Consider the following 21,967-nt stretch of genomic DNA (forward strand, 5'->3'; position numbering starts at 1 on the left):
TGATTTGATCCAATATAAAGGTTCTTCATCTGCTTTTTTTTCTTGTTGTGTGTTGTGTTTTTTCGCATTTACCTTCAACTATGCCCATCAAACACAAGTTGAAATTTATAAGGCGAACAAAAATCAGTAAAAATGTGTGTGTTATTCTGACAAATTATTACGTAGAAAAAAACTTGTATTTCGGTGTTTATCAAATAAATTATTTATAAATCAATAAACTTGGACACTCTTGAGAGGACCCAAGGAAAGAAGAGTTGCATATTGAAAAAGAACACTATTTTTAAATGTATACTTCTCCTAATTTACTCTTTTTCTCCTCTCACTCATCTAATTGTTAAATAATACTTTTTTCAACTATACGACACTCACATTTTTTTTCATAATTTGCAAATTTTTCTTCATTATCCTTTATATGTAATATTTTTTGCTATTCTTATTTCCTCTTCACTTCCAATCTCGCCTGGTTTCAATTGAAAATCACGATATTGTGTTTGTATTTTTTGTGAGCTTATATAAAAAATAGCTACAATTATATATTGTTTAGAATCTTTATCCACCAACTATTGCTGAATATTCGATGAAAGAGAAAGAAAAACATCGAGAAAACAAAAGTAATTGATTGAGGAATGACTTTTCACTGTTTTCTTGGCTATTTATCATCATTTTTTCTTCTTCTTCTTTTAGTTCTGGAGGAAAAATGCAACTGTACTTAGAGAGAAAGAACAACCAAAGAAAAAATCCCTCTGCTCTAGTCCTTAATATTTATCTATTATTAGTTATTTACTTGCTTCTCTTCATTTTTTTCCTTTAAGATTTCACTTTAGTTAACACTGGTGCTCTTATGATTATTTTTACTTTTATACTTTCTCAACTTCCGCCCTTCTTTAATACTTTTTCGTAATTTCATTTTCTTTGCTCCAAGAATTATGTCTAAATATTTTTTTTATGCATTTCTTGTACGTTGCACGAAAAAGGAAAGATAACAAAATGAACAACACTTGAAAAAGGGAGGGAAAATGAATAGAAAACACATTTTTTTCACTTTGAATAGGTAATTTTACAAAGAGTTGTATTTTTTTCATTTGTGTTTCTCCTTCTTGCTTTCTCCCTTTTTTAGAGACTAATATTGCATTATTTTCTTCATCATTAATTTCATGAAATCCCTCTTCATCTTCTCTCTTCATCAACACGATAATCATCACACAGTGAAAAAGTTTATATAATTTTTTTTTAATATTTTGTTACTTCTCTAAATATTTCCTCTCCTTTTATAGTGATTTTTTTTCTTTAATTTTGTAAGACTTCTACGTCACAAACACTTTTTTCATTATATTTTTTTTGTCTGTTCGAAATATTTTCTGTGGGGAATTTCTTTAGTTGCTAGAAACATGATTTTTTCTTTACGTTTTCAGAGCTACTCAGAGGTTATCGATCTTCTTTATGGCAATGCTTTAAGAGTTGATTTTATTCTTAGAGATTTTTCAGTTATTCATTAAATATTTGTTGTCTATTCATTACTAATTATAATCGCTAACTATCAATCTGGCTTTCCTCCTCTCAAAGATGGGGATTTTGGGACAGGCTAATGTCTAACGTGTTTTGCATAGTAGATTTTAAGATTGTTTTTTCTTTTTCTTTATAAGTCACAAACACACAAAAATAAAACATACTTTCACACAATTACACAACATACAGTATTTTCTTTATAATTTTGCTTCCATCTCTCTCCTGCCTTTCTCGCGCCAGTTTCATTTTTTTAATCACTACAACGTCACTTATTCCGTAAGCCTTTCTTATCAATTAATTGTCATTTATTGTATTTACACGCTCACTCTTGAAAAAGAAATTCTATTATCTGCTCCGCCATCTTCACTCCTCTCGGAACTTACATTATACTCTCTTGCTTCACCTTTAGAGTCTATATCAATTTAAGAGACAAATTATTGAGTAATAAATATTTCTCCTTAAGTGGGCTGCTTGACAATCCCTCGAGCAATTTTCTTCCTTCATCTCGATATTTATAATTTCTTTTTTATAGGTTTCCTAATACTTGAATATTTCATCTCTTCGCGTCTCACTCGAATTTCTGCTTATCTGCTTCATATATGCAATTTTCCGTGAATAAATATTTTTCTCCCTTAGGATATATTATTAATATTTTACTTCCAATATTGATTCTTTTCTCTTCTCTTTCACCAAAATATAGTTATTCACATTTAGAAGCATTTCTCCTGTGCTTTCTTCATATCATTTTCCTCTCTTTTGTCTCTATCGCAATTTTGAATTGCTAATTGTTTATCATTGTCACAATATTCGTGTAATTCCTTTTGAAAATATTTCTGTGATATTCCATATTAATCGCCTTTTTTTACTATAAATACATAAATAATATTCACCACATTTTCACTACCACTGCAGAATTGCAGTGAATTGGAAGAATTTTTTTTCTTTTAAAAATTAAAAGCACTAAATATGACATGAGAAAGAATTTATTGTGAGAGGAAATTGATAATAAAAAAATTTTGAGATTCATCGGTAATTAGACGTAAGAAAATATAACATTTTAACCTCCTAACAATTTGCCCATTTTTTTTATCTCTTGCTTTCTTTCTCTGCGCATCAATAGAAATTTATTTAAATGTTGGCACCTAAAAAATCTTGTTACTTCCTCTCCCTTCGCTTCTTTTCTTTCTTCTTGCTCTCTTCACGCTCTCTCTCTCAATATTCTCTAAAAAATGTGTCTGTGAATATCTTTCACTACTAATCATTTATATATAGCCGCTAGAAGACGAAAATCTCTCATTTTTTATATATTGATTTTGCAATTTGCTGAACATTTTTCACTGCTCCACGTCAATTAACACACTATATATACACAAAAATTAATATTTCTCTTTTTCCCCCATCAAAGGAGATGTACTATATTATTTTATGCTTTAGGTATGTATATTAGTCTCTCTGATATAAACGTTGATACATTTAAATTATAAATTTTCCGGGAAAAATCAAATCGGAAACTCTGGGCACACATCTAACATCTAAACACATTCATACAATTTTGTTATCATGTTATTCTGTTGTTTTTTTTTTTGCTATGTTTAATCTGTCAATAGGAGAAAATTCTCACACATTGCACTCTCTCTCCGGCTAATCTCTTCATTTCGATTGTTTGATCCTTCGAGAGAGGCATGGCTTCTTTTTCCTACTTCCCATTCCCAAAATTTACCAAATAAATACGTATAAAAAAACTCAAGTCTGTCTAATTAACAGTGAAGTGTTAGTTAGGAGTTTATAAAAAAATATATATAGAAGAAAACAATACATTAATCGTGAAATGTCTGAGAGATTAAGTAATAAAAAGTCCAGTTCAAAGAACACGCTCAAGAGCTAGTGAATGTGAGCTAGAAAAAATAGTGTCTCCTTCACTTACAAACAGAAGAAACGGAGTAGCTAAAATCCTGTGCATAGCATATTAATCCAGTGCGATCGTGCTGATACTTCCTCTCCTTCGTCGGCCGATTTAGCATATCATGATGAAAATAACAAGACCCTAGTTTACCATCAGGGTGTGAGATTCCATCGGCGCCGCCGAATCATAGAGCGTATCCGTGTCCTGTGTTGGTTCCCCTTGCAATTGGCACTGGTTCGTGAGCGTTCCGGCACCGCAATCGCAGAAAAACCTGTCGCAAAATGATGCATTAGTCACATTATCGCAGGTACAAATGAAAGCAGATAAGCAATCGACCTTTTGTAATTCAAGCCGGACGCTTTTCTAACGCATTATCCCTCGTAAAATTTCAAAACCACACAATTTGATCGAGGCATTGAGATAATTACACACATTTTGGAACACCCTTCCACACAATTCAACCTGTATTATTGGAAAACTCACCTGTCGTGCCTGATAAACTCCACATCATGTCCCGCATGACATGTCTTGATGCAATTCACGCAAATGGCATTTCTGTCTGTTGTATTGCACGTCTGACACCGGTAGAAGTCGTGCATGGGGAAGGAAGTGTAGCTGGAGATCTTGTACAGACACTGACCGCCCGACACCGCTTTCTCCACTTCATCCTGATTGTTGAAGATCTTATTGCCCCGCACAATGGGCTGAACGCCACTTGCCAGGCACAGACCGCCAAACTTATTGTTGAAGATCTGATTGAACTCCAGCGTCGCTGTGGCATTATTGGTAATCTCTACACCCGCCGCGAGGCCGTCAAAGATGCGATTCCGCCTCAGGATTGGGTGACTCTGTGTGGAGATCAGCACACCCGCCTGAGTATTGCGGAAAATGTCATTCTCCTCGAGGATTCCCTTGCCACCATTGAAAATACAAATGCCACCATCACGTCCATCGTAAATCTTGTTGCGCTTTAACGTGGGATTGGAGTCCGTCTTGATCCACACACCCGCCATGGCATTATCGAATATCTCATTCTGCTCCAGGAGACCCAGTCCACCATTGTACACCAGCACCCCACCATTCTGTCCACCCCAGATCTTATTGCCACGAATCACAGGATTGCTACCGGTGCGTATCTGCACGCCCGAGTACAGATGATTGAAGATGTCATTGTCCTCCAACTTTCCGTGTCCATTGTCATAGAAATAGACACCCACTTGCTTCCCGGAATGGATTCGATTGCGCCTCAGCACCGGCGTACTGCCCGTGGTGATCCACACACCGGCCAATGTGTTGGCGTACACCTCGTTCTCCTCAATCAGTCCCTGGCCCTTCTCGTGCACGTAAATCCCACCATGCTGCCCGTGATGAATCTTATTGTGGCGCACTATTGGATCACTCGTCGTGCGTATCTGAATGCCCGCCAAAGCATTCCCATAGATATTGTTGTGCTCAATCAGTCCACGACCCTCGCCAAAGATGTACACTCCACCCTGATGGCCGTTGTAAATCTCATTCTTGCGAATCGTTGGATTACTATTGGACGTTATCCAAACACCTACGGAGAACAGAATACACTCAAGTCAGTTCTCTATATCAATCGTGGTCAAGTTTTACAGAAATATGTGTGGAAATTCCTTCATATTGATCGATCAAGAGGCTTTTTACTCAAATAAACAGCATTGACAATTATCTTCTGTCTGCTTAATTGCGTTAATTACGTTAAATATCAAATTTTCCTGATTAGTTCTTGGCAAATACAATTACATTCAGATATGCTTGATGTGGCAATGAAATTTTGAAGCAAATAACTGCTTTTTTGCCCATAAAATCACTCGTAGTACTACAAGGTTACACAATTGCTTCAGCGAAAAGAGTCCACCTTCATCCGCTTTCTGATAACCATCTTGCAGTAAAAGAACACTCAGAGATAAAGAGTGTGGAGCAAAATCAATATAAGATATACATTTTTTCCTCTCTCTCTCTCTCTCTTCTGTCTCCTTCATCAACTCACCCGCAAAATTGTTGGAATGAATTCGATTCTCAATAAATTGTCCAAGACCATTCTCATGAACATAAATACCACCAGTTTGTCCATGGTGTATCTCGCACTTCACCACTGTCGGATTGGCACCAGCTTTCACTTCGAAGCCAGCAATTCTATTGTTGTGTATGTCATTCCGCTCAAAGTATCCCTGCAAGAGTGAGAGAAGCAACATCATCAGACTTTGAGATAAACTGTGCTAAAGTGTGGCTGAGGAAAAATCAATATTATAGAGTGTATATCTCGCATTAAGAATCATCCTCCACATAAACACACACTACACACCATTTTTATTCTCCAATTGCCTTTTCATCTCCCACTCTCTTCACTTTTTTATCCATCGTCACTCGAGATACTCAGCATTGAAATGTAAAAAGTAGAATTTTACAGCAGAAAAAAGCACTTCCTCACATTGGACGACGTGAAGGAAAAAAGGCCCATATTAATTTTCAACGCGACTGATATCGACAGAGATATTCTTTTCCTTCTCCTTCTCCACCTCCTTTTCCCTGCCCACTTCTCCCACTTTTCATCAGTGCGTCTTTGAGAGTTTTCCATCTGATGAAAATTTATTCCCATTTTCCCACACTTGAAGCTCGTTTTCTTCACATTATTTCTCCCCCGTTGAGCTTCTCCTTCAAACTCTTTCGTCTCTTTTATTGGATGCCATCCAAGATTTGCATTTGCCTCGAGAGTGGAGGAATTGATGAGAACACAGTCTCTTCTCTCTCCTTTCGATTATTGTACTTTTTCCGCAAATCAATCCCCCTTTTGCACAACAGCAAAACAATTGGATTTGTGGTCTATGCCTTTTCATGCAGACCACAATCCACATTGTATTGAGAGGATGATCTTTGATATATAGTTACACAAAGCTCCCCATAAAATTCATATCACATTTAGTCAGTTTCCAACTTTCCCAATATTTGGTCACTGATAAAATAATAACAATCAATATTGGAGAATATAAAGAGATAGAAAGGCTCAATGAAACATGTTCCACCCTTAAATCCACCCTAATCAAATTCTCAGAGTCCCTCAACTTCCCTATAATTGCATAATTAACATACATATTCAAAAGACTCACCATTCCATTGTCAAAGGTAAAGATCCCAACATCTCGTCCGTGATGAATGTGATTCTCTCGCATGATGGGACTGGCAAAGTTCTTCACCCAAATCCCCGCCAGGGCATTTCGGCTAATCTCATTATGTTCATAGGTACCCTGAGCGTAGTCTGTCACGTACAGGCCAACATTTTCACAGTCGCTGATGTCACAGTGCCGAATCACTGGATTTGCACCTACGCCACTCACACAAACGGCTGCTCCGACTGTAACAAGAGAGAAAGAAAAAAGCGTTAGCCACAGCGTCATCAGACAGACAATAAGGAGTGTAACACTCACCAACTGAGGTGCTCCTGATGATGCAGTGGTCAATCGTTGGACTCGAGTTCTCGCCAACCTCTAGGCAGTAGTGCTTGTGATGGGGCACAGTTGATGTGACGTCCGGTGAGAATTTGAGGGTCATGTGGCCCACATAGGCGTGCTTCGCACCCTCCACAAACATCACCGTGGACTCTGACTCTCGCTCCAGCACAATAGACTCCGCCACATTGCCCGGCGCCGCCCCAATCAGCGCCACATCTGAGTCAATCACGAGAAATTCACCCCGATAGTGACCGGCGTGAAGGAAGATGAGACTGCCTGGGTGCTCCGACACGCACGACTCATCGGCCGCGAGGACGGCATTCGAGGGCAGACCGGCCGGCGTTCCGGCATTGGCCAAAGCAGGAACTCCCGGAGACACTGTGGTTGTCGTCAGGCTGGCACCACTGGCAGTCCCCGTGGCCGTGGTGCGTTCATCTGAATAATCCAGAGCCGCCTGAACGGTATTGAAGTAGGCAATATTGCGCCCCTTGTACTTCCTATCCTGATATCCCTGACGTACATGAATGCCACGGTACAGCTGATGGAAGCTCTCTTTCCACGGATTCGCATAATCCGAGTCTTCGGGCTTCACGAATAGAAACTTGCACGGCTCGGGATTGAACAGTGGCAAGTCGTACTCGTACACACTCTGATAGAGCCTCTTCCACAGCTCCGTGTCATTTGCAATTGTATTGAATCGCTTGCACACGAGCGACAGCCGGCACAGATCCTGTTCCAGAAGGTAGGAGAAGATCGTCAGCAGCACCTCATCGGGCATTTCATACTGCAGATACTGCGCCGCCGATGGTGTACAGGTGTCAATGCTGGTGGAGTAGGTGCGTCTGGGTCTCTTGCGAGCTGGCAGCATATAACATCCACCATCGATCGACGTGCTCTGATAATGGTGACTCGTCGACGGCGTCTGTCCACTCCAGCTGCAGATCTCATGACTGGCCGATGGGCTTTTTCGCCTCAAGTCATACGGCGACTGGTGGCCCGCAGACGTTGAGGCTGTGGCGATGGACGCCGATGTGGAAGCGGCATTCGTGGCGGTGGCAACTGCTGATGCTCCCGCCGGTGAATTACTGGAATTGCTCGTGCCCGTAATAGCACCACTACCACTGGCTGTGGAATTGGCCGGACTACTGCTCGAGGAGGCGCTAGTCCCAGTCGCTGCAACTGTCGATGGGCCACCGGACGACGTGGCCGAACCCACATTGGGTGCTGGAAGATTCTGGCATGGTGGCTCGCATGGATCTGCAAAGAGGCAACATTTGCATGTCATAAGTCTCATCAATTCTCTCTCTTTCAAGAAATCTTCTCCAAGAAACAGGGACAAGAAAGGAAAATCTACCTCTCTGACACTGAGAGGGGACTATTTTTGGGCTTCTCGAGGGTAGAAAAACCTTCCCAATTCCTCAAATACGAGTACCTCTTACAATATCCCACAGCCCTATTGAAGGACTTAAGACGGAAAAACCTCAAGACTCCAGAGCACAGCTGGTTCTTCAGTCAGTCTCTGTCCCATATCTTTTTTTTCCTATTACCGTGCGCGCACAGTGAGACTCCTTCAGGTAAACGGAAAAAATGTCTCGTCTGGAGAGGCAAATGAAATGAACACAAACACACACAGACGAAATATAGAGCGTCGACAGAGGCTGAGAAAAGAATAAACTTCTACATGATAGTTCGATGACCAAGATTACTCTACACAGTGTCCATGTGCTCTGCAATCAAACATCATCCGCCACCATTTATCTTCAGATTATGACGAGATAACAGCAGGCCAAGAGAGACATGTGGGAAATCCTCTCCAGATTCTGGGTTAGAGGTTGAGGTCTCACAGAATCTCCATGAGAAGACACCAACACACACTCTTCTCCCATTCACATCTTGTCTTTCAGCTTTTAATTGTCAGGGGGTGAATGACACTCCTCCCATTGCATTACAACTCTATTCCACAGGCGAAAACACTACAGTCTGCAGTGTGAAGCAAGGATGCGCCTTGTCTCCTCTAACGTCTTTCAAATTCGACGTACTTTACAGCATCCAATATGATTCACTTTTCCACCAATGCAACCCACCCAAGAATGCTCTTGTCATCGATGAATTATAATGCGTTTCCCCATAAGAATCGGAGAATACGAAACACTTCGCTAGATATGTCATCGAGAGCAATCTTGCACGAATTCTGAAAATGGCTTTCTCTCGCTCTTCAGCCACTGCACGACTCTTCTAAGAATTCTAGTCTAGTGTGACGATCCCCCTGGAGTAAAAGCGTCAACATTGAGCATAAAATCAAAGAGACTCTTAGCCTGCAATATATTATGTGTCCATTTTCCGCTTTTGAGCGTTTTTGTCTGCACTATTTGTACATGTGTGTGATCGTGAGTGTGTTTGTGTGGAGCGCTAAATTGTGTGTAGTACAATTAATAAAACGGGAACATATGTACCACATAATTCTCTTTTTTGCCTTTTTTGAGGTCACCGTTGTCAAATGCTAGAGCGCCTCGAGAGCTTGTTTTGTCTCACACACTCTTCCTCCTCGCCATCGGCCACTTCCTCCACCTTATCTCACTATGCACACTCTCGTCTGCATTCTTCCCCAGCCCAGAGAGGCACCTATTGGGCAGACTTTGGGGAGAGCACTTGTGCCTGGGGTCAAACAGCTTGTTGTTCTATGGAAAATAACCACCGCTCTTCTTACGGCCTTCCTTCAATCGGTGCCTGAGAGAGTATTTATGGAAAATCCCTCACTGGCTGTGACCCCTTGCACTCCACTGCTCCATCATCTCCACTCACGACGTCGCTCAGAGGAGGAAGTCTCGCTGGCGTGTGCTATTTGGGTCATTATCTGCCCGTCGGCGAGGGACCGGGAATGCCCAGGGAGGCCCCAAGAAGACCGACTTTGGATCAATTTTCTTGAGGAATTTTGACGTCACTCATCACTATTTTCCTTAGCCATTTCCTCTCTCACTCTCTCGCTCTCTTACACGTCACTTTTTATCAATTCGCCTCATACCTCGGCTCAGCTGAAAAGACGATTCGCGGAATTTGCAATTGATTTTGGACAAAAATACCGTCGCCACACTTTCTTCAGCCCTCATCCATCGTCGTCACGCTATGGCAGCGAAAATGGGGGAAAAAGGTGCAAAGGGAGGCATAAATATGACAAATTTATCGGAATTGCAGACAATTTCGCGATTCCCAGAGAGCGAGAGCGAGAGAGTGGTGAGAGAGGAGGAAAAAAATGAATCCGGAGTCGATAAATTTTGGGGTCGAATTTCCGGGAATTAAACATACACGGACACACTCCATCTCGCTCAGGCGCGTGCAACACCCACAAGGCTGCTGCCCTTTCTCTCTCTCGCTCGCTCGCTCCTCACGGGCGAGCGAGTGTCTCTGGAGAGCGAGAGGGAGCCCACGAGAGGGCCAAGGAGAGCAGAAGGCTCCGCCGGGAGAAACCCCGCAACAGCTTCCACCCAGCGCCTCCTTGCGCCCTTGAGGGGCTTCCCTCTTCGCCCATCGACCCATCGGGCGATTCCCTGGCGGACAGACAACCCCCACTCGGCCCCCACGGGCGCCCCATCGCGGCGGCACTCCTTGGGAAAAGTAGGCATTTTCTTACCTGAAGTTCTCGATGGCAGCGCTATACGATTTCCACCTTTTCGTCGTGAACGCCTCACATAGGACCGCGATGATGTGAACGAGGCACTCGGCATGATCACGGCAGATAGTCCACCCAAATGTCCCGGTCACACGGCACACGAGTCCAAATATGGGGCTAAAATTCAGTGATCCGTCCTAAACAAAGGAGATGAAACTGGTCGCAGCCATTTTAATTGTACCGAAAAAAAACAACCGCATACGCTCAGCACGAGCACAAGAGGGATGCCACTATGCGCGATGGTGCGCGCGCGAGCGAGATGGCACGATGCTCGGTGAGAGAATTCACTTTGGGGCACCCTTTTTGCCTCTGCTCGCAAACTGTCTCGAGACGCCTTTTTTACACACACCCACACGCAATTTCACGGATTTTCCACCATTCTGCCACTCACTGGACACTTATGCACGCATTTTCGCACTTTTTCACGCGTTTTCCGCACTACAAGCGTTGAGAAAATTGCATAATTTCTCGAGAGGTACCTTTTTTCACTCCGTCGCGATGAGCTGCCAAAAGAGAAACAGTGCTGCCAGATTTCTCACCGGGGATACGGCACGAAGTTGGTCGCAAACGCTCGCGGCCGGGGGAAATATCGCGGCGCCGACTCCAGTTCTCTCTGCTCCGTCTGTTTATATTATTTATCGCACACGCCATGGAATTGATTTCCCCCGCTAAGTCAGTCGGAACGTGCCTCCTGCTCTCCGTCATCTATGTGGCCAGCCTGTACATGTGGAATTCCAAGGAGAATAGGTGAGGAGCCGGATAGAATGGCTGAGGAGCCCGTGGTGTAACCTCACTTTTCGCAGGGATCATCCATCGACGATCCTGAAGAGGTTCCTGAGCGTGTTCCTAGTGATGTCAGTGTCGCCAGTGTTCCTCTACGTGGTCTCCTCGCAGAGCCTCCTCACGCGCGTCACCCTGTGGGAGGCCATGGGCTTTCGGCGGGACGGAATTCTCATGGCCTTCGTCATCCCACTTTGCCTCACGGCGCTCCTCTTCCTGGGCCCCATCTCCATGCAGGTGTTCAGCGGCATGTGGCGGCTGTATTTCCGTCCCACATACTGGTTCTCCAGCTTCTGCAACATCCTGTGGCTGCGGAATCATGTGGTAGCGCCGCTCTCGGAGGAGTTCACCTTCCGGGCGTGCATGCTGCCGCTCCTGCTGCAGTCCTTCTCGCCAACGGCTGCCATCTTCCTGGTGCCACTGTTCTTCGCAGTGGCGCACTTCCACCACATTATTGAGCGTCTGCGGACGGGAATGGACGTGAAGACTGCCGTGACAATGTCCTGCTTCCAATTCACTTATACGTACATATTCGGCATTTATTCAGCCTACTTGTTCACCAAGACCGGCCACTTTGTTGCCCCCTTCGTGGCGCACGCCTTCTGCAATCACATGGGCTTCCCGGATGTCATGGAGCTCACCAGTCACCCCAGGAAGCACCTCCTGCAGTTCCTCTACGTACTGGGGCTGGTCTCCTGGATACTGCTGTTGCCCATTGCCACGGCGCCTACAATCTACGCCAATCACCTGTACGCCCAGCAACTGTGATTCCAGGATCCATGCCCTTCTCGCTTCTGTAAGATAGAGATAGACTCAAGCCTCTCCGAAAAGAAAACGTGTGATTCTAAAGCGCTTCGTTTTGCCACCTTTGAATAACGTTTTTATTATTATTACACTTTTTTCTGTAAATATAGTCACAATTGAAACGTGAAAAGGGACGCCATCCGGGCCTAAATTTGCAAGGGGATGTCGCTCCAGGAGGTGGGATATGATAAAGATTGCCATACGTTATACAAGTGGAATTTCTTATGATCCCGAGGAGAAATCTGCTGGCGAAGTTGTCCTTTCGAATGCTTAGCACACTTCCTAATTCACATAAATCTCTAGTCTTGCCTGGAAACTGGCCTCTAGAACTCCTCTGGATTACATGCATTTTACATTGAAACAGCCTCCTAGGAGCGCCCTCGCGCGAGAGCCCCCTTTCTTGATACTTAATGCTCGATGAACAAAGAAAATGTGTCTTAAACGTACACTTGATAATAAATCAATTGACCGAATGAGAACCGTTGAGTTCATTGGGAAGCGCCGGAGTCGGATTGATTGAGGAATGCCAGATTTGCCGACTTGAGCCTGGCCGATGGAATGTTGGCCGGACACGGAGACATGCAGGGCGTGGAGGCGTAGCTGTTGCTCAGCTCACACTGATCCAACAGCCGTAGCAACTCCTCCGCATTCGGTCCGCCGCTCATCTGCTGCGTCTTCTCTCCTTTGGCAGCGAGATCGAGGCCCGTGGTGAGATCCCACATCTGTATAGCTCCGTTGCAGTGCCCCGACAGAATGAATCGCCTCGGCCTGGAGCCCATCCGCGAGGATCCCTCGCACTCGTGCACACAAAACGACGTGATCGTCGTGGAGTCCACGGATTTTATCACGCACACGCGATCCCCATTTGAGGCCAGACGCACGTACAGCTGATCAGTGTCCGGCACGACTTTCTGCACGAACACCTGCTCGTCGTCTTGCTCGCCAAATGGCCCAAAATCGTTGCCCGCCGCGTAGCTGTAGTTGCTGTCCGCCGCCTCCAGTGACACAATCTTGAAGGACGCCTCCGGCGTGGAGCCCGGCTGAGTGGAGATCATCCCACGGAAGCGCGTAACTCGCCATGTGCGCACGTGATTGTACTCACTGCACACGGAAATCAAGTACTTCTCCGACAGCGTCACCTTCGTCACGGCGCTCTGGTGCACCGTGAACGTCTGGAAGAGCTGCGGTCCATGTCCAACTGTCTCTGGATGCTGCACAATCACGCGCACAGAGCCCGACTTCGTGCCATACGCAATCTCAATCCAGTTGCCACATAAGCCTGCAAGCAATGAAGCCTCATTAGTCGTGGAAGCACGCCTTCCCTTTTAGCTCCACACAGACAGACAGACACTCTCCGGCAGAGCGGATTCATAGTCATGCCAGCACCTCAAAAGCCATCCAAGAAAACGTATAAAGAAAAACGAACAGAGTGACGAGAAAGCGACAAAAGTTTGCTGTGATTGCTCATTATCACGTGGCTTAGTAAGTATCTGAAGGACTTGCCGAATAAACTCACTCAAACTTTAAAACTTCAGGGACTCTTTCTCCAATTCCATGGGAACTATTAAGCAGTAACAAATTACATGATGAATTCAAAGTGTGAACAAGAGATGATCAGAAGGGATCAAACACAGTTAAAAGCATTCTCTCATTTTGTGATTTGTGAGTCCCGTGCTTACTACGCCACTGCTCTGATCACTGGATATCATTCCGAATATAAGAAAAGCGCCACAAATGCCAAAGAAATCAATTGCCTCGTGAATTTGGCTCTTAAATTGTGTGATAAACTCTCAAAGTAGCAGAGAGAATGAGTGAAAAATTACCTTCTCTTCCCCTATCCGGTGCTGGCATGCAAAATGGTATATAATCTTATTAACTTTCTTCAAGGGCAATTCAGTATTCAAAAATTTGAGCATCTCAAGTTGCTCAAGAGCAATATGATTAAGAAAGACATTCTTCTCCGATCAAGAGATTAATTAAGTATAATTTAAGATCAGAGGAGAGCAAAGAGACAATCTTACTTGTAGTCTTTGGTGTGAGATACACAGAAATCGCCGTGATGTGATCATTCGAGGGATCCTTGTACAGTTCCGTCACAAGGAGATCATTGTCCTTCATTCGTAGAGGAAACTTTTGCATGTCTGCAAAAAAAACAAGAAAGCCAATAAGGATTTAGCTTCGGGTCAATATTGCCCATGCAATTAACACTTTACCAATGTAGTAAATCGATCCATTGTTGCATCCCAGAAGTAGAAAGGATCCAGCTGTGTCAAAGGAGAGAATTGGCACCAGATCCTGTATTTGCCAGTGCTGTGTCATCGCGTGCCACACCCCAATTTTGCCAGACGACGACAGGGCCACCAATTGGCTCCCTATGAAGAACAGATATTCCACGCGCACCTTCAGATTAAACGTTCCCACCTCAGTCTTGGCGCCGTCCTCAGAGATTCCCCACAGGCGGATCTGTGAGCCATAGCTGATCGCCACCATCTTGCTTTGCGTCTGCTCTCCAGACGTCGAGACGTTGACTTTGGCATTAATAGCGATCCTCTCGATGGCCGACTCTATATAGGGTGACGTGAAGACGAGTTGCCATCCAGACGAGTCCTTCAATCTGCCCGAAAACACATCATTAGACACACTAATTGCCCACACTGTCGCTCTCATACCTGTAGCAGGTGACAAAGTGAGCGTACGCCACGGAGATCCAGTTGAGATGAGCTTTGATGATTTGCACTCGCATCGGATCCATCCATCCGGATACTTGGTTGGCACTGAACACCAGTCCCACATCGCTCCTGATCGCCTTCGTGAGATCCGCTGAGGAGTTCCGTGAGTGCCTGAGATCCAGCGAGGCCGTCCGGGAGTGATTCGTGGCCCAGGACTGTCCATTGCGCATTCTGAGGTCTAGCGAAGAATTTCTCGAGTGACCCGCCAGACGACTTCCATTCCCACTGACCCCGTTCCCGCTCCCACTCGTGTTTTGGAACTCTGGTACTCTCACCATGCTTCCCGGACGCGCCTGAGTGTTGCTCGTGGTCACAGTTGATGTTGAGCTCGATGTGTTCTTTCCCAGGGACATCGTGGAAGCGGTGGAGCTTGATGGGGGCGGTGTGAACTCCTGGATGGGAATACTAGGCGCCGGAAGATAGCCATAGAATAGAAGGTCTCCGCAGGAAGAGTGCCCAAGATCCTCGCACAGCATAAGTCTCTTCACCAGTGGCGAGATATTATAGTACTCCGCCTCATGTCTCAGCATCCGTATGTCATGGTTCCTGATATCCACCTCTCGCGTCCGGAGGTAGTTGAGAACAAAGCCAAAGAGGCTCGGATCCCTATCGATGAAAATCGCCCCCGTGTCATCCTTCAGGCTAGCGATTCGTCCGCTCAGCAGTGCCGTGAAAAAAGTATCTGGGATCCAAGTGAGAGTCTGCCGGGACGTCGCAAACCTACGAAGAGTTGGAGAAACGAGTGAAAATGTGGGAAAATCATAAAGGGAGCGCCCCCATCCACTCACTTTGTTCCACCAACATTGAGATGCACAATTTCGCCACTGAACACATATGTCATTTTCATAATCACTCCCACAGTCTCATTGGGGACTTTATCTGACCACTCGAGTCACTCTTGAGGGAATTGAAGAGGAAAATTGGCCAGTTTGTAGCAATTTTCTCCAGCCCAAAAACACTAATATCTTGACAACTCATCCATTATGGAATTCACCACTCGCGACTAACTTCACGAAAGGGGAGAAAATCAGGAGTGGGGGGAGAGAGATTGAAATGTAAACAAACAAAATGAACAACTTCCTTGAGAATTTCCTGGAAATTGACGAAAATATACACAAATTTGTGGGATTCTTTACGACAAAGGTAAGTAAAAATTAAACGAATTATGCGCCAGATAAATTATCTCTGTGATTTCAGGGGAATTCCTTCAAGATTCACCTCACAGCGCCGGAATATCCAGAGGCCGGCAATGCTACAATTGAAGTCTTCAACTCGTGCAGGAAAATTCCTCTAGATCTCCCACCGGATCCCAAGGAATCCATTCAGAAATATGTGAGACGATTGGAGGCGCACCTCGAGGCGAATGAGTGTGAAGAAGTGTGTGAATTAGATGAGATTTTGGATAGTGTAAAGCGCTTTGATAAGCTGCTGGAAAATTTGGAATCTCTCGAGAAATCTGGTCACAACGTTAAAGTGACTGCCGACTACTCGAAGATCAAGATCAACGGAATATCTGAAAATGAGCATCATTATTTGGAATTCGCCGTGACCGATAAGGCTCAGGTGAAAGTCACTGAGCACAGTTTGCCGCCACAGCTGGAAAAGATGTTCTGGAAAATAGGAAGCATCGAGAGTCACTTGGCCAACTTCAACGCACTCCTGGAACAATTGAATGAGTTCTACGACAATATGCACACAATTGACGAACTCTGCTTCATCGTGGGACCAGCAAACATTACAACAAAAACCACGTCCAGGATTATAAAGTTCAATGAGAAAATCTTCCTGAAGATAAGCATTGATCCCTTGATTCCGTCCCAAGTAGCCTTGGTGTTTATTGGACCCATCGCCGAAGTGGAGCCCCTTCGGGAGATCTACAACGAGAAGATAGCAGATTGGGACGTCGAAATGGATGTACACAAGAATCTCCTGAGGATGTACGATCTCATATACTTCCCAATGCGCGAGGATGACGTGGAGACGCCCTGCAACATCTGCTTCGACTATCTCCAGGGCAACACAATTCCCATCATTCGCTGTGATAATGATAAGTGCGACGTTATCTTCCATCTGCAGTGCCTGAAACACTACTTCGCCACTCTCCCGAGCAGCAAGACAATGTTTACCGTCGCCATGGGTCAGTGTCCTTTCTGTCGGGTGAAGCTCACGACGTTCCTCGAGTTGGAGGCGGATGAAGAAGGCTATTGAGTGCGTCAAAATACTCAAATGTTTGCATTTATGCCCATTAAAAACAGTCCATAGAGAAGATCCTCCTTACAGCTTCAGCACAATGCTGCGCTGCGTGAGTCCGAAGAATGAGTGTGGCCTGAGGTTCTTCTTCTCCGCCACAAACTGCCATCCCAAGTGTCTATGGCAGCGCCCACAGACGGTGATCTTCCACGCATAGCCAGGGAACCAGCTGAACTGGGTAGACTTTGAGCGCTCCACAATCACTGCATTTAGCTCCACGCCGAACAGTGTGACTGTGTCGTGGATGAAGCCGCCTGGATTGCAGTAGCTTGCCTGCACGCCATCCTTAGACATGGCGAAGACCTCACTAAACTTCGCCACCTTCTGCTGGCACTCGATGCAGTGGTAGTAATAAGGCTGCAAGAAGTAATTTGTATTAGTTTTCTTATAGCAAACACATCAGGAATACTTTCCACTCACATCATTCAACTTCTCTGCGATGATTTTCATGCGCACTTCCACGAAATTCGTGGCAAAAATCTTCTCTCTGTCGCTCTCTTCGAGAGGAAGGTTCTTGGCTGACCAGAAGGAGCATACAATAGGATCCGTGGGCATGTTCTCTGTTCAGAAAGACTCTTCGTTATTGTATTGTTTAAAAGTCAGCGATCAGAAAGCTTCATTACCCAGATTGTGAGCTGCCACGAAATGCTTGATCTTCATCATCACCTTCCCAATGTCATACTGCTCGTAGACAAAAAGTGGCCATGCTCTGGCGTGAGAGTAGAGGAGCTTGATTCGTGACGAGTGAGGAAGGAATTTGTCCAAGCTGCCACGAATATGACCGCTCAAGGGATCGCCCAGAGACAACTCAGGCAAAATCTCCACCTCAGCCTCTCTCACGTCGCCCACGAAGGTGGACAAAATGGGATGACTTATCGTGCCTTTGCACACGCGGAATCGCTGGTGAGCTCGCAATTTGGCTCTCAAGTCTGACTTCCACAGCGGATTCCTCACATTCTTCTCATACATCTGGCACGTGACGCCATACTGCTCATTGTTAATCGGCGGGAAGACCAGTCCCACCGAGTGCTCACCACTCTGGGCGGTCAGATGAAATGCCTGGCTCGTGGAGAGAATCACGGGCAGAGTCTGTCCAGGGAAGATGATTGTGTGATGCGGACAAATGTGAATCTTGTATCTGCTCCCCGGCTCATAGTACTCAACGCCTGACACGGACTCCATCCTGCCCAGATACTGGAAAGAGATCACCAAACAATCAACAAATGGACCGCAATTTAGAAGAACCAGGAAAACTCACTGAGTGATTTGTGGGCAATTCTGTGTCAAAGTTTTGGGGCTGGTTGTTGCTCGCGCTGTCTGAATTGTCGCTCTCCTCGTTTGAGGGAGTTGTGACTTGAAAGGACTGCAAGGAAGACAACAAGCAATTAGGAATATCCCCAAAAAGCCTGCAAACTTTTTCAACTCACATCCTCACTTCCGGAACTTGATTCGCGATTGAATCCGCGAAATCCCCGGAAAATCCTTGCCACATTTCTATCCCGCATGATGTTGAAGACACCAATTCTGAAGCCAGACTCATCTCTCTCCTGTCCATCATCCTCAACCACTGGAAAATATAAAATTATTATAGAAAAAGTGACATTAAGAAGTGAAACGCAAATCCCACCTGAAGAATCGGACAGCATCTCTGCCTCATCTTCTCCCTCAGCTTCCTCACCCTGACCATTGTCTTCGGGATCCATAGCTTCCCTTTGCTGCACTTTTCACTCAATTTTCACAAGATAACTGGGCGAAAAATCACTTTTTCTCCGCACTTTTCCCAAACATCCAAAAGCAAAACAAATTTCCCCTTCTGTGGTGAGATTCTTGACAGTGACTGTCACATAACTTCATTCTATATCAACAAGAAGGGGTCCCCGAGGAATTCTTTCTAGGGATTTTCTGTTACGAAAAGTGCACTTTCCAGGAATATGTCGTGCCGTGGGTGTACAAAGAAGTACGGATTATTCCTCAAAGAGGTAATTTGTCCACATTTCTCTACGTGTCATGCAATCATTTACCCTCTTTGATTCTTTTTAGGTGGGGTGTCCCAAGTGCAAATTTTCTTATTGCAAAAATTGTATAAAATACTCTATCGACGGATCTCCTGAGAAGAGGAAACTGAAAGTGTGTCTCTCCTGCTTTAATGCCCAGAAGAAGTCGTCAACAGAAGAGGCTGAGGATGGCGAACGTCCAGTTCCAGAGGCTTATTTGAAGTATACTTTGCATAATTCTATGAATGTGTTTGAGGAGTTTATCAGTTGATGACTCATTGCAGGCGCATTGAGAAGTTGGGCTCTACAGCCGGCGCATCCCAAGGAGTTGCCCAGGACGATGAAATCATGAAGCGTCTGGAGAAATTACGGGAAGACAGACAGCCAAAGAGTGTTCCGTCCGAGGAGGAAATGAGAAAGCGACTGGCAGAGCTGAGAGGACAGCAATACAAGGAATATTCAAACGCTCATGTCTTCGCCGTGGACAAGAGATCAGATCAGCAGAAGATGGATGATCTGATGAAGCAGTACTCGGAGGAAGCATCGATTAGAGAGGCTTTCGATCCCGCAAAAGACGTTGAAAAGCGACTGGCAGCTTTGAAGAAGAATCCTCTTCCCTCGTCTGGCTCTAGTCAGTCTGCCAAAGCCCCAGAAGCTGCTGGTGCTACTGCGAACGTCGACGAAGAGAGTGAGGACGAGGAAATTGCTGCTAAAAAGCTTGCTCAGCGCTATCTTGCCGAATCCGCTCTTGAAGGGGAGATCCTCGATCCTGATGAAAAGGAGTTTATCAGTAGTCTGCCTCCACCGTCCGGAGATACCGAGGAGCTGCCGTGGTGCACAGTTTGTAACGAGGATGCCAGCATTCGGTGCCTTGGATGCGACGGGGAACTATTTTGCCGGGAGTGCTTTAAGGATATCCACGACGACGAAGAGTACAGAGCCCATCGAACGAAGCCTTATCATGGCAAAAAGGAATGAGGAAAAGGAAGGAAAAAAACAACGACGAGGATGGGATTCGAACCCACGCGTGCATAGCACATTGGATTAGCAGTCCAACGCCTTAACCACTCGGCCACCTCGTCTATAAATATCCTTGGTTAATTTGCCATTTCAATGGAGCGGTCATCTGGCCAAGTCCAATCGTTTCGAACGGCCTCGTGATCGCCATATTACATTTTTCTTAACATCTTTGCACGCTCATATTGTAATTATTCCATGTAATCTTTGCAAGAATAAAGAAATGAAATAAAATGTTGACCTACTCAGGGAAATTGGGGAAATTATGCAGAGTTGGGAGGGTGACGCCAGAGGTCTCTGTGCGTCAGTGTGTTGACGTTTGCTTTGGGTAAAAGAAAACAAGGGGATTTTTCGTGCGAGGAAATTCAGTGAAATCTCCAAGAAATGGGAGACGGCAGGATAAGTGTGAGCTTTGCGTGTCAGAGATGTCTGCAGCCCATCAAGATTGACGATTCCTTTGACAGGATTGATGAACACAAATTGGCTGAACTTTCACGTAAGACAAACAAGTGTTTTCCCCCACTTTTCCCTTGAAATCTTCTATTTTGTGGCTTCCAGTGCCCATCAATTCCAACATCGACGTGGATCTTGAGTCCCAGGCTATGAGTTTCGACCACTTCGTGCCACCCTTCAGACTGACGGACTCCGGAACAGGAACGAATGGCTTTATGCTGATCTCGGATGTGTCTGAGGGCGACGTGGGCAGTCACAAGATGAAGGTAAAGGCTGAGCTCTTCGACAAACTCTCATCCAACTCGGAAATTGACCATCCGCTGTGCGATGAGTGCACAGACACTCTGCTGGAGATGATGGATCAGCAGTTGAAGCTGGCTGACAATGATTTCAACGACTATCTGAGCTATTTGAAGAAACTTGAGGCCTCTGAGGATATTCCCAACATTGAGCAATTGGAGAAGGAGCTCACGGACTTGAGTGGCGAAGAGGAGCGCCTCGTGGCTGAATTGGCTATGCTGAAGACGCAGGAAGAGGCTATAAAAGCATCGATAGAGAATCAACAGACGGAGCAGGAGCGCCTTCGGGATGAGCAAGTAAAGTACTGGCGCGAGTACACCAAACACAGACGGGATCTTATGGCTACAGAGGACGAGTTCCGGAGCGTGGAGAATCATCTGGCGTCTGCCCAGGCGCAGCTGGACAGGCTCAAGAAGACTAACGTCTTCAACGTCACCTTCCACATTTGGCACTCTGGCCACTTTGGCACCATCAACAACTTCCGGCTTGGACGTCTGCCATCCGCCCCTGTGGATTGGTCAGAGATAAATGCAGCCTGGGGGCAGACGGCGCTGCTCCTTTCAGCGCTGGCGCGCAAGATGAACCTCACCTTTAAGCGCTACAAACTCGTGCCGTATGGAAATCACTCGTACATCGAGGAGCTGGAGACTGGCAAACAGCTGCCTCTGTATGGGACCGGAGGAATCCGATTCTACTGGGATACGAAATTCGATGCCGCCATGGTGGCCTTCCTGGACTGTTTGCAGCAATTCAAGGACGAGGTGGAGAAGGGCGACTCCGGCTTCTGCCTGCCCTACAAGATGGATAAGGGGAAGATTGAGGACTCGGCCACTGGCAACTCGTATTCGATAAAGATCCAATTCAACTCTGAGGAACAGTGGACCAAGGCCCTCAAGTTTCTGCTCACAAATCTGAAGTGGGGCCTTGCCTGGGTGTCTTCTCAGTTTGCTGACGATAAATTAGATGACTAGGCATTCTGGTCATGCTTGAAGACTGTGAAATAGATTAATGGAGGAAATAAAAGCTGTTTAGAGAAATTCTGCGGGCAGTTTCTTCTTGTAAGCTAGTATCGCCGCGTAGCGGGTAAAATT

The 21,967-nt window shown here is 45.4% G+C and overlaps 7 protein-coding genes and 1 non-coding gene across 9 annotated transcripts; 4 read left to right on the forward strand and 4 right to left on the reverse strand.

Moving 5' to 3' along the window:
* Positions 1 to 1,728: 1,728 nt before the first annotated feature.
* On the reverse strand, positions 1,729 to 11,062 carry LOC132258312 (F-box only protein 11). Its single transcript, XM_059755574.1, has 6 exons — positions 10,511 to 11,062; positions 6,859 to 8,139; positions 6,541 to 6,785; positions 5,424 to 5,604; positions 3,893 to 4,967; positions 1,729 to 3,680 (listed from the first exon to the last, which is right to left on the reverse strand). Exons 1-6 carry the CDS (start codon positions 10,602 to 10,604, stop codon positions 3,551 to 3,553), a joined length of 3,006 nt encoding a protein of 1,001 aa, XP_059611557.1. The 5' UTR covers positions 10,605 to 11,062; the 3' UTR covers positions 1,729 to 3,550.
* Positions 11,063 to 11,124: 62 nt separating this feature from the next.
* On the forward strand, positions 11,125 to 12,612 carry LOC132258320 (CAAX prenyl protease 2). The gene is made up of 2 exons (XM_059755582.1): positions 11,125 to 11,296; positions 11,353 to 12,612. Exons 1-2 carry the CDS (start codon positions 11,199 to 11,201, stop codon positions 12,095 to 12,097), a joined length of 843 nt encoding a protein of 280 aa, XP_059611565.1. The 5' UTR covers positions 11,125 to 11,198; the 3' UTR covers positions 12,098 to 12,612.
* LOC132258313 (BTB/POZ domain-containing protein KCTD3) lies at positions 12,187 to 15,849 on the reverse strand. 2 transcript variants are annotated; one of them, XM_059755575.1, is made up of 6 exons: positions 15,651 to 15,849; positions 14,803 to 15,582; positions 14,347 to 14,747; positions 14,155 to 14,274; positions 13,957 to 13,977; positions 12,187 to 13,412 (listed from the first exon to the last, which is right to left on the reverse strand). In XM_059755575.1, the coding sequence occupies exons 1-6, from the start codon at positions 15,707 to 15,709 to the stop codon at positions 12,622 to 12,624; spliced, it is 2,172 nt and encodes a 723-aa protein (XP_059611558.1). In that variant the 5' UTR covers positions 15,710 to 15,849; the 3' UTR covers positions 12,187 to 12,621. The 2 variants fall into 2 exon arrangements, with proteins under 2 accessions (XP_059611558.1, XP_059611559.1); XM_059755576.1 differs by lacking the exon at positions 13,957 to 13,977.
* Positions 15,850 to 15,894: 45 nt separating this feature from the next.
* On the forward strand, positions 15,895 to 17,128 carry LOC132258318 (E3 ubiquitin-protein ligase FANCL). Its single transcript, XM_059755580.1, has 2 exons — positions 15,895 to 16,005; positions 16,060 to 17,128. Exons 1-2 carry the CDS (start codon positions 15,931 to 15,933, stop codon positions 17,068 to 17,070), a joined length of 1,086 nt encoding a protein of 361 aa, XP_059611563.1. The 5' UTR covers positions 15,895 to 15,930; the 3' UTR covers positions 17,071 to 17,128.
* On the reverse strand, positions 17,033 to 18,948 carry LOC132258315 (protein cereblon). The gene is made up of 6 exons (XM_059755578.1): positions 18,740 to 18,948; positions 18,540 to 18,679; positions 18,371 to 18,475; positions 17,736 to 18,306; positions 17,533 to 17,672; positions 17,033 to 17,469 (listed from the first exon to the last, which is right to left on the reverse strand). Exons 1-6 carry the CDS (start codon positions 18,813 to 18,815, stop codon positions 17,137 to 17,139), a joined length of 1,365 nt encoding a protein of 454 aa, XP_059611561.1. The 5' UTR covers positions 18,816 to 18,948; the 3' UTR covers positions 17,033 to 17,136.
* Positions 18,949 to 18,959: 11 nt separating this feature from the next.
* Positions 18,960 to 20,316, forward strand: LOC132258319 (abscission/NoCut checkpoint regulator). The gene is made up of 3 exons (XM_059755581.1): positions 18,960 to 19,091; positions 19,153 to 19,328; positions 19,391 to 20,316. The coding sequence occupies exons 1-3, from the start codon at positions 19,044 to 19,046 to the stop codon at positions 20,082 to 20,084; spliced, it is 918 nt and encodes a 305-aa protein (XP_059611564.1). The 5' UTR covers positions 18,960 to 19,043; the 3' UTR covers positions 20,085 to 20,316.
* Trnas-gcu (transfer RNA serine (anticodon GCU)) lies at positions 20,107 to 20,188 on the reverse strand. The gene has a single exon. It is a non-coding gene; the product is annotated as a tRNA-Ser (tRNA).
* A 77-nt stretch (positions 20,317 to 20,393) lies between the features above and the next one.
* LOC132258316 (beclin-1-like protein) lies at positions 20,394 to 21,905 on the forward strand. Its single transcript, XM_059755579.1, has 2 exons — positions 20,394 to 20,619; positions 20,682 to 21,905. The coding sequence occupies exons 1-2, from the start codon at positions 20,508 to 20,510 to the stop codon at positions 21,845 to 21,847; spliced, it is 1,278 nt and encodes a 425-aa protein (XP_059611562.1). The 5' UTR covers positions 20,394 to 20,507; the 3' UTR covers positions 21,848 to 21,905.
* Positions 21,906 to 21,967: the final 62 nt, after the last annotated feature.

This window comes from Phlebotomus argentipes, unplaced genomic scaffold (genome assembly GCF_947086385.1).
Source record: "Phlebotomus argentipes unplaced genomic scaffold, Phlebotomus argentipes genome assembly scaffold_4, whole genome shotgun sequence".
In the NCBI taxonomy this organism is placed as follows: domain Eukaryota; kingdom Metazoa; phylum Arthropoda; class Insecta; order Diptera; family Psychodidae; genus Phlebotomus; species Phlebotomus argentipes.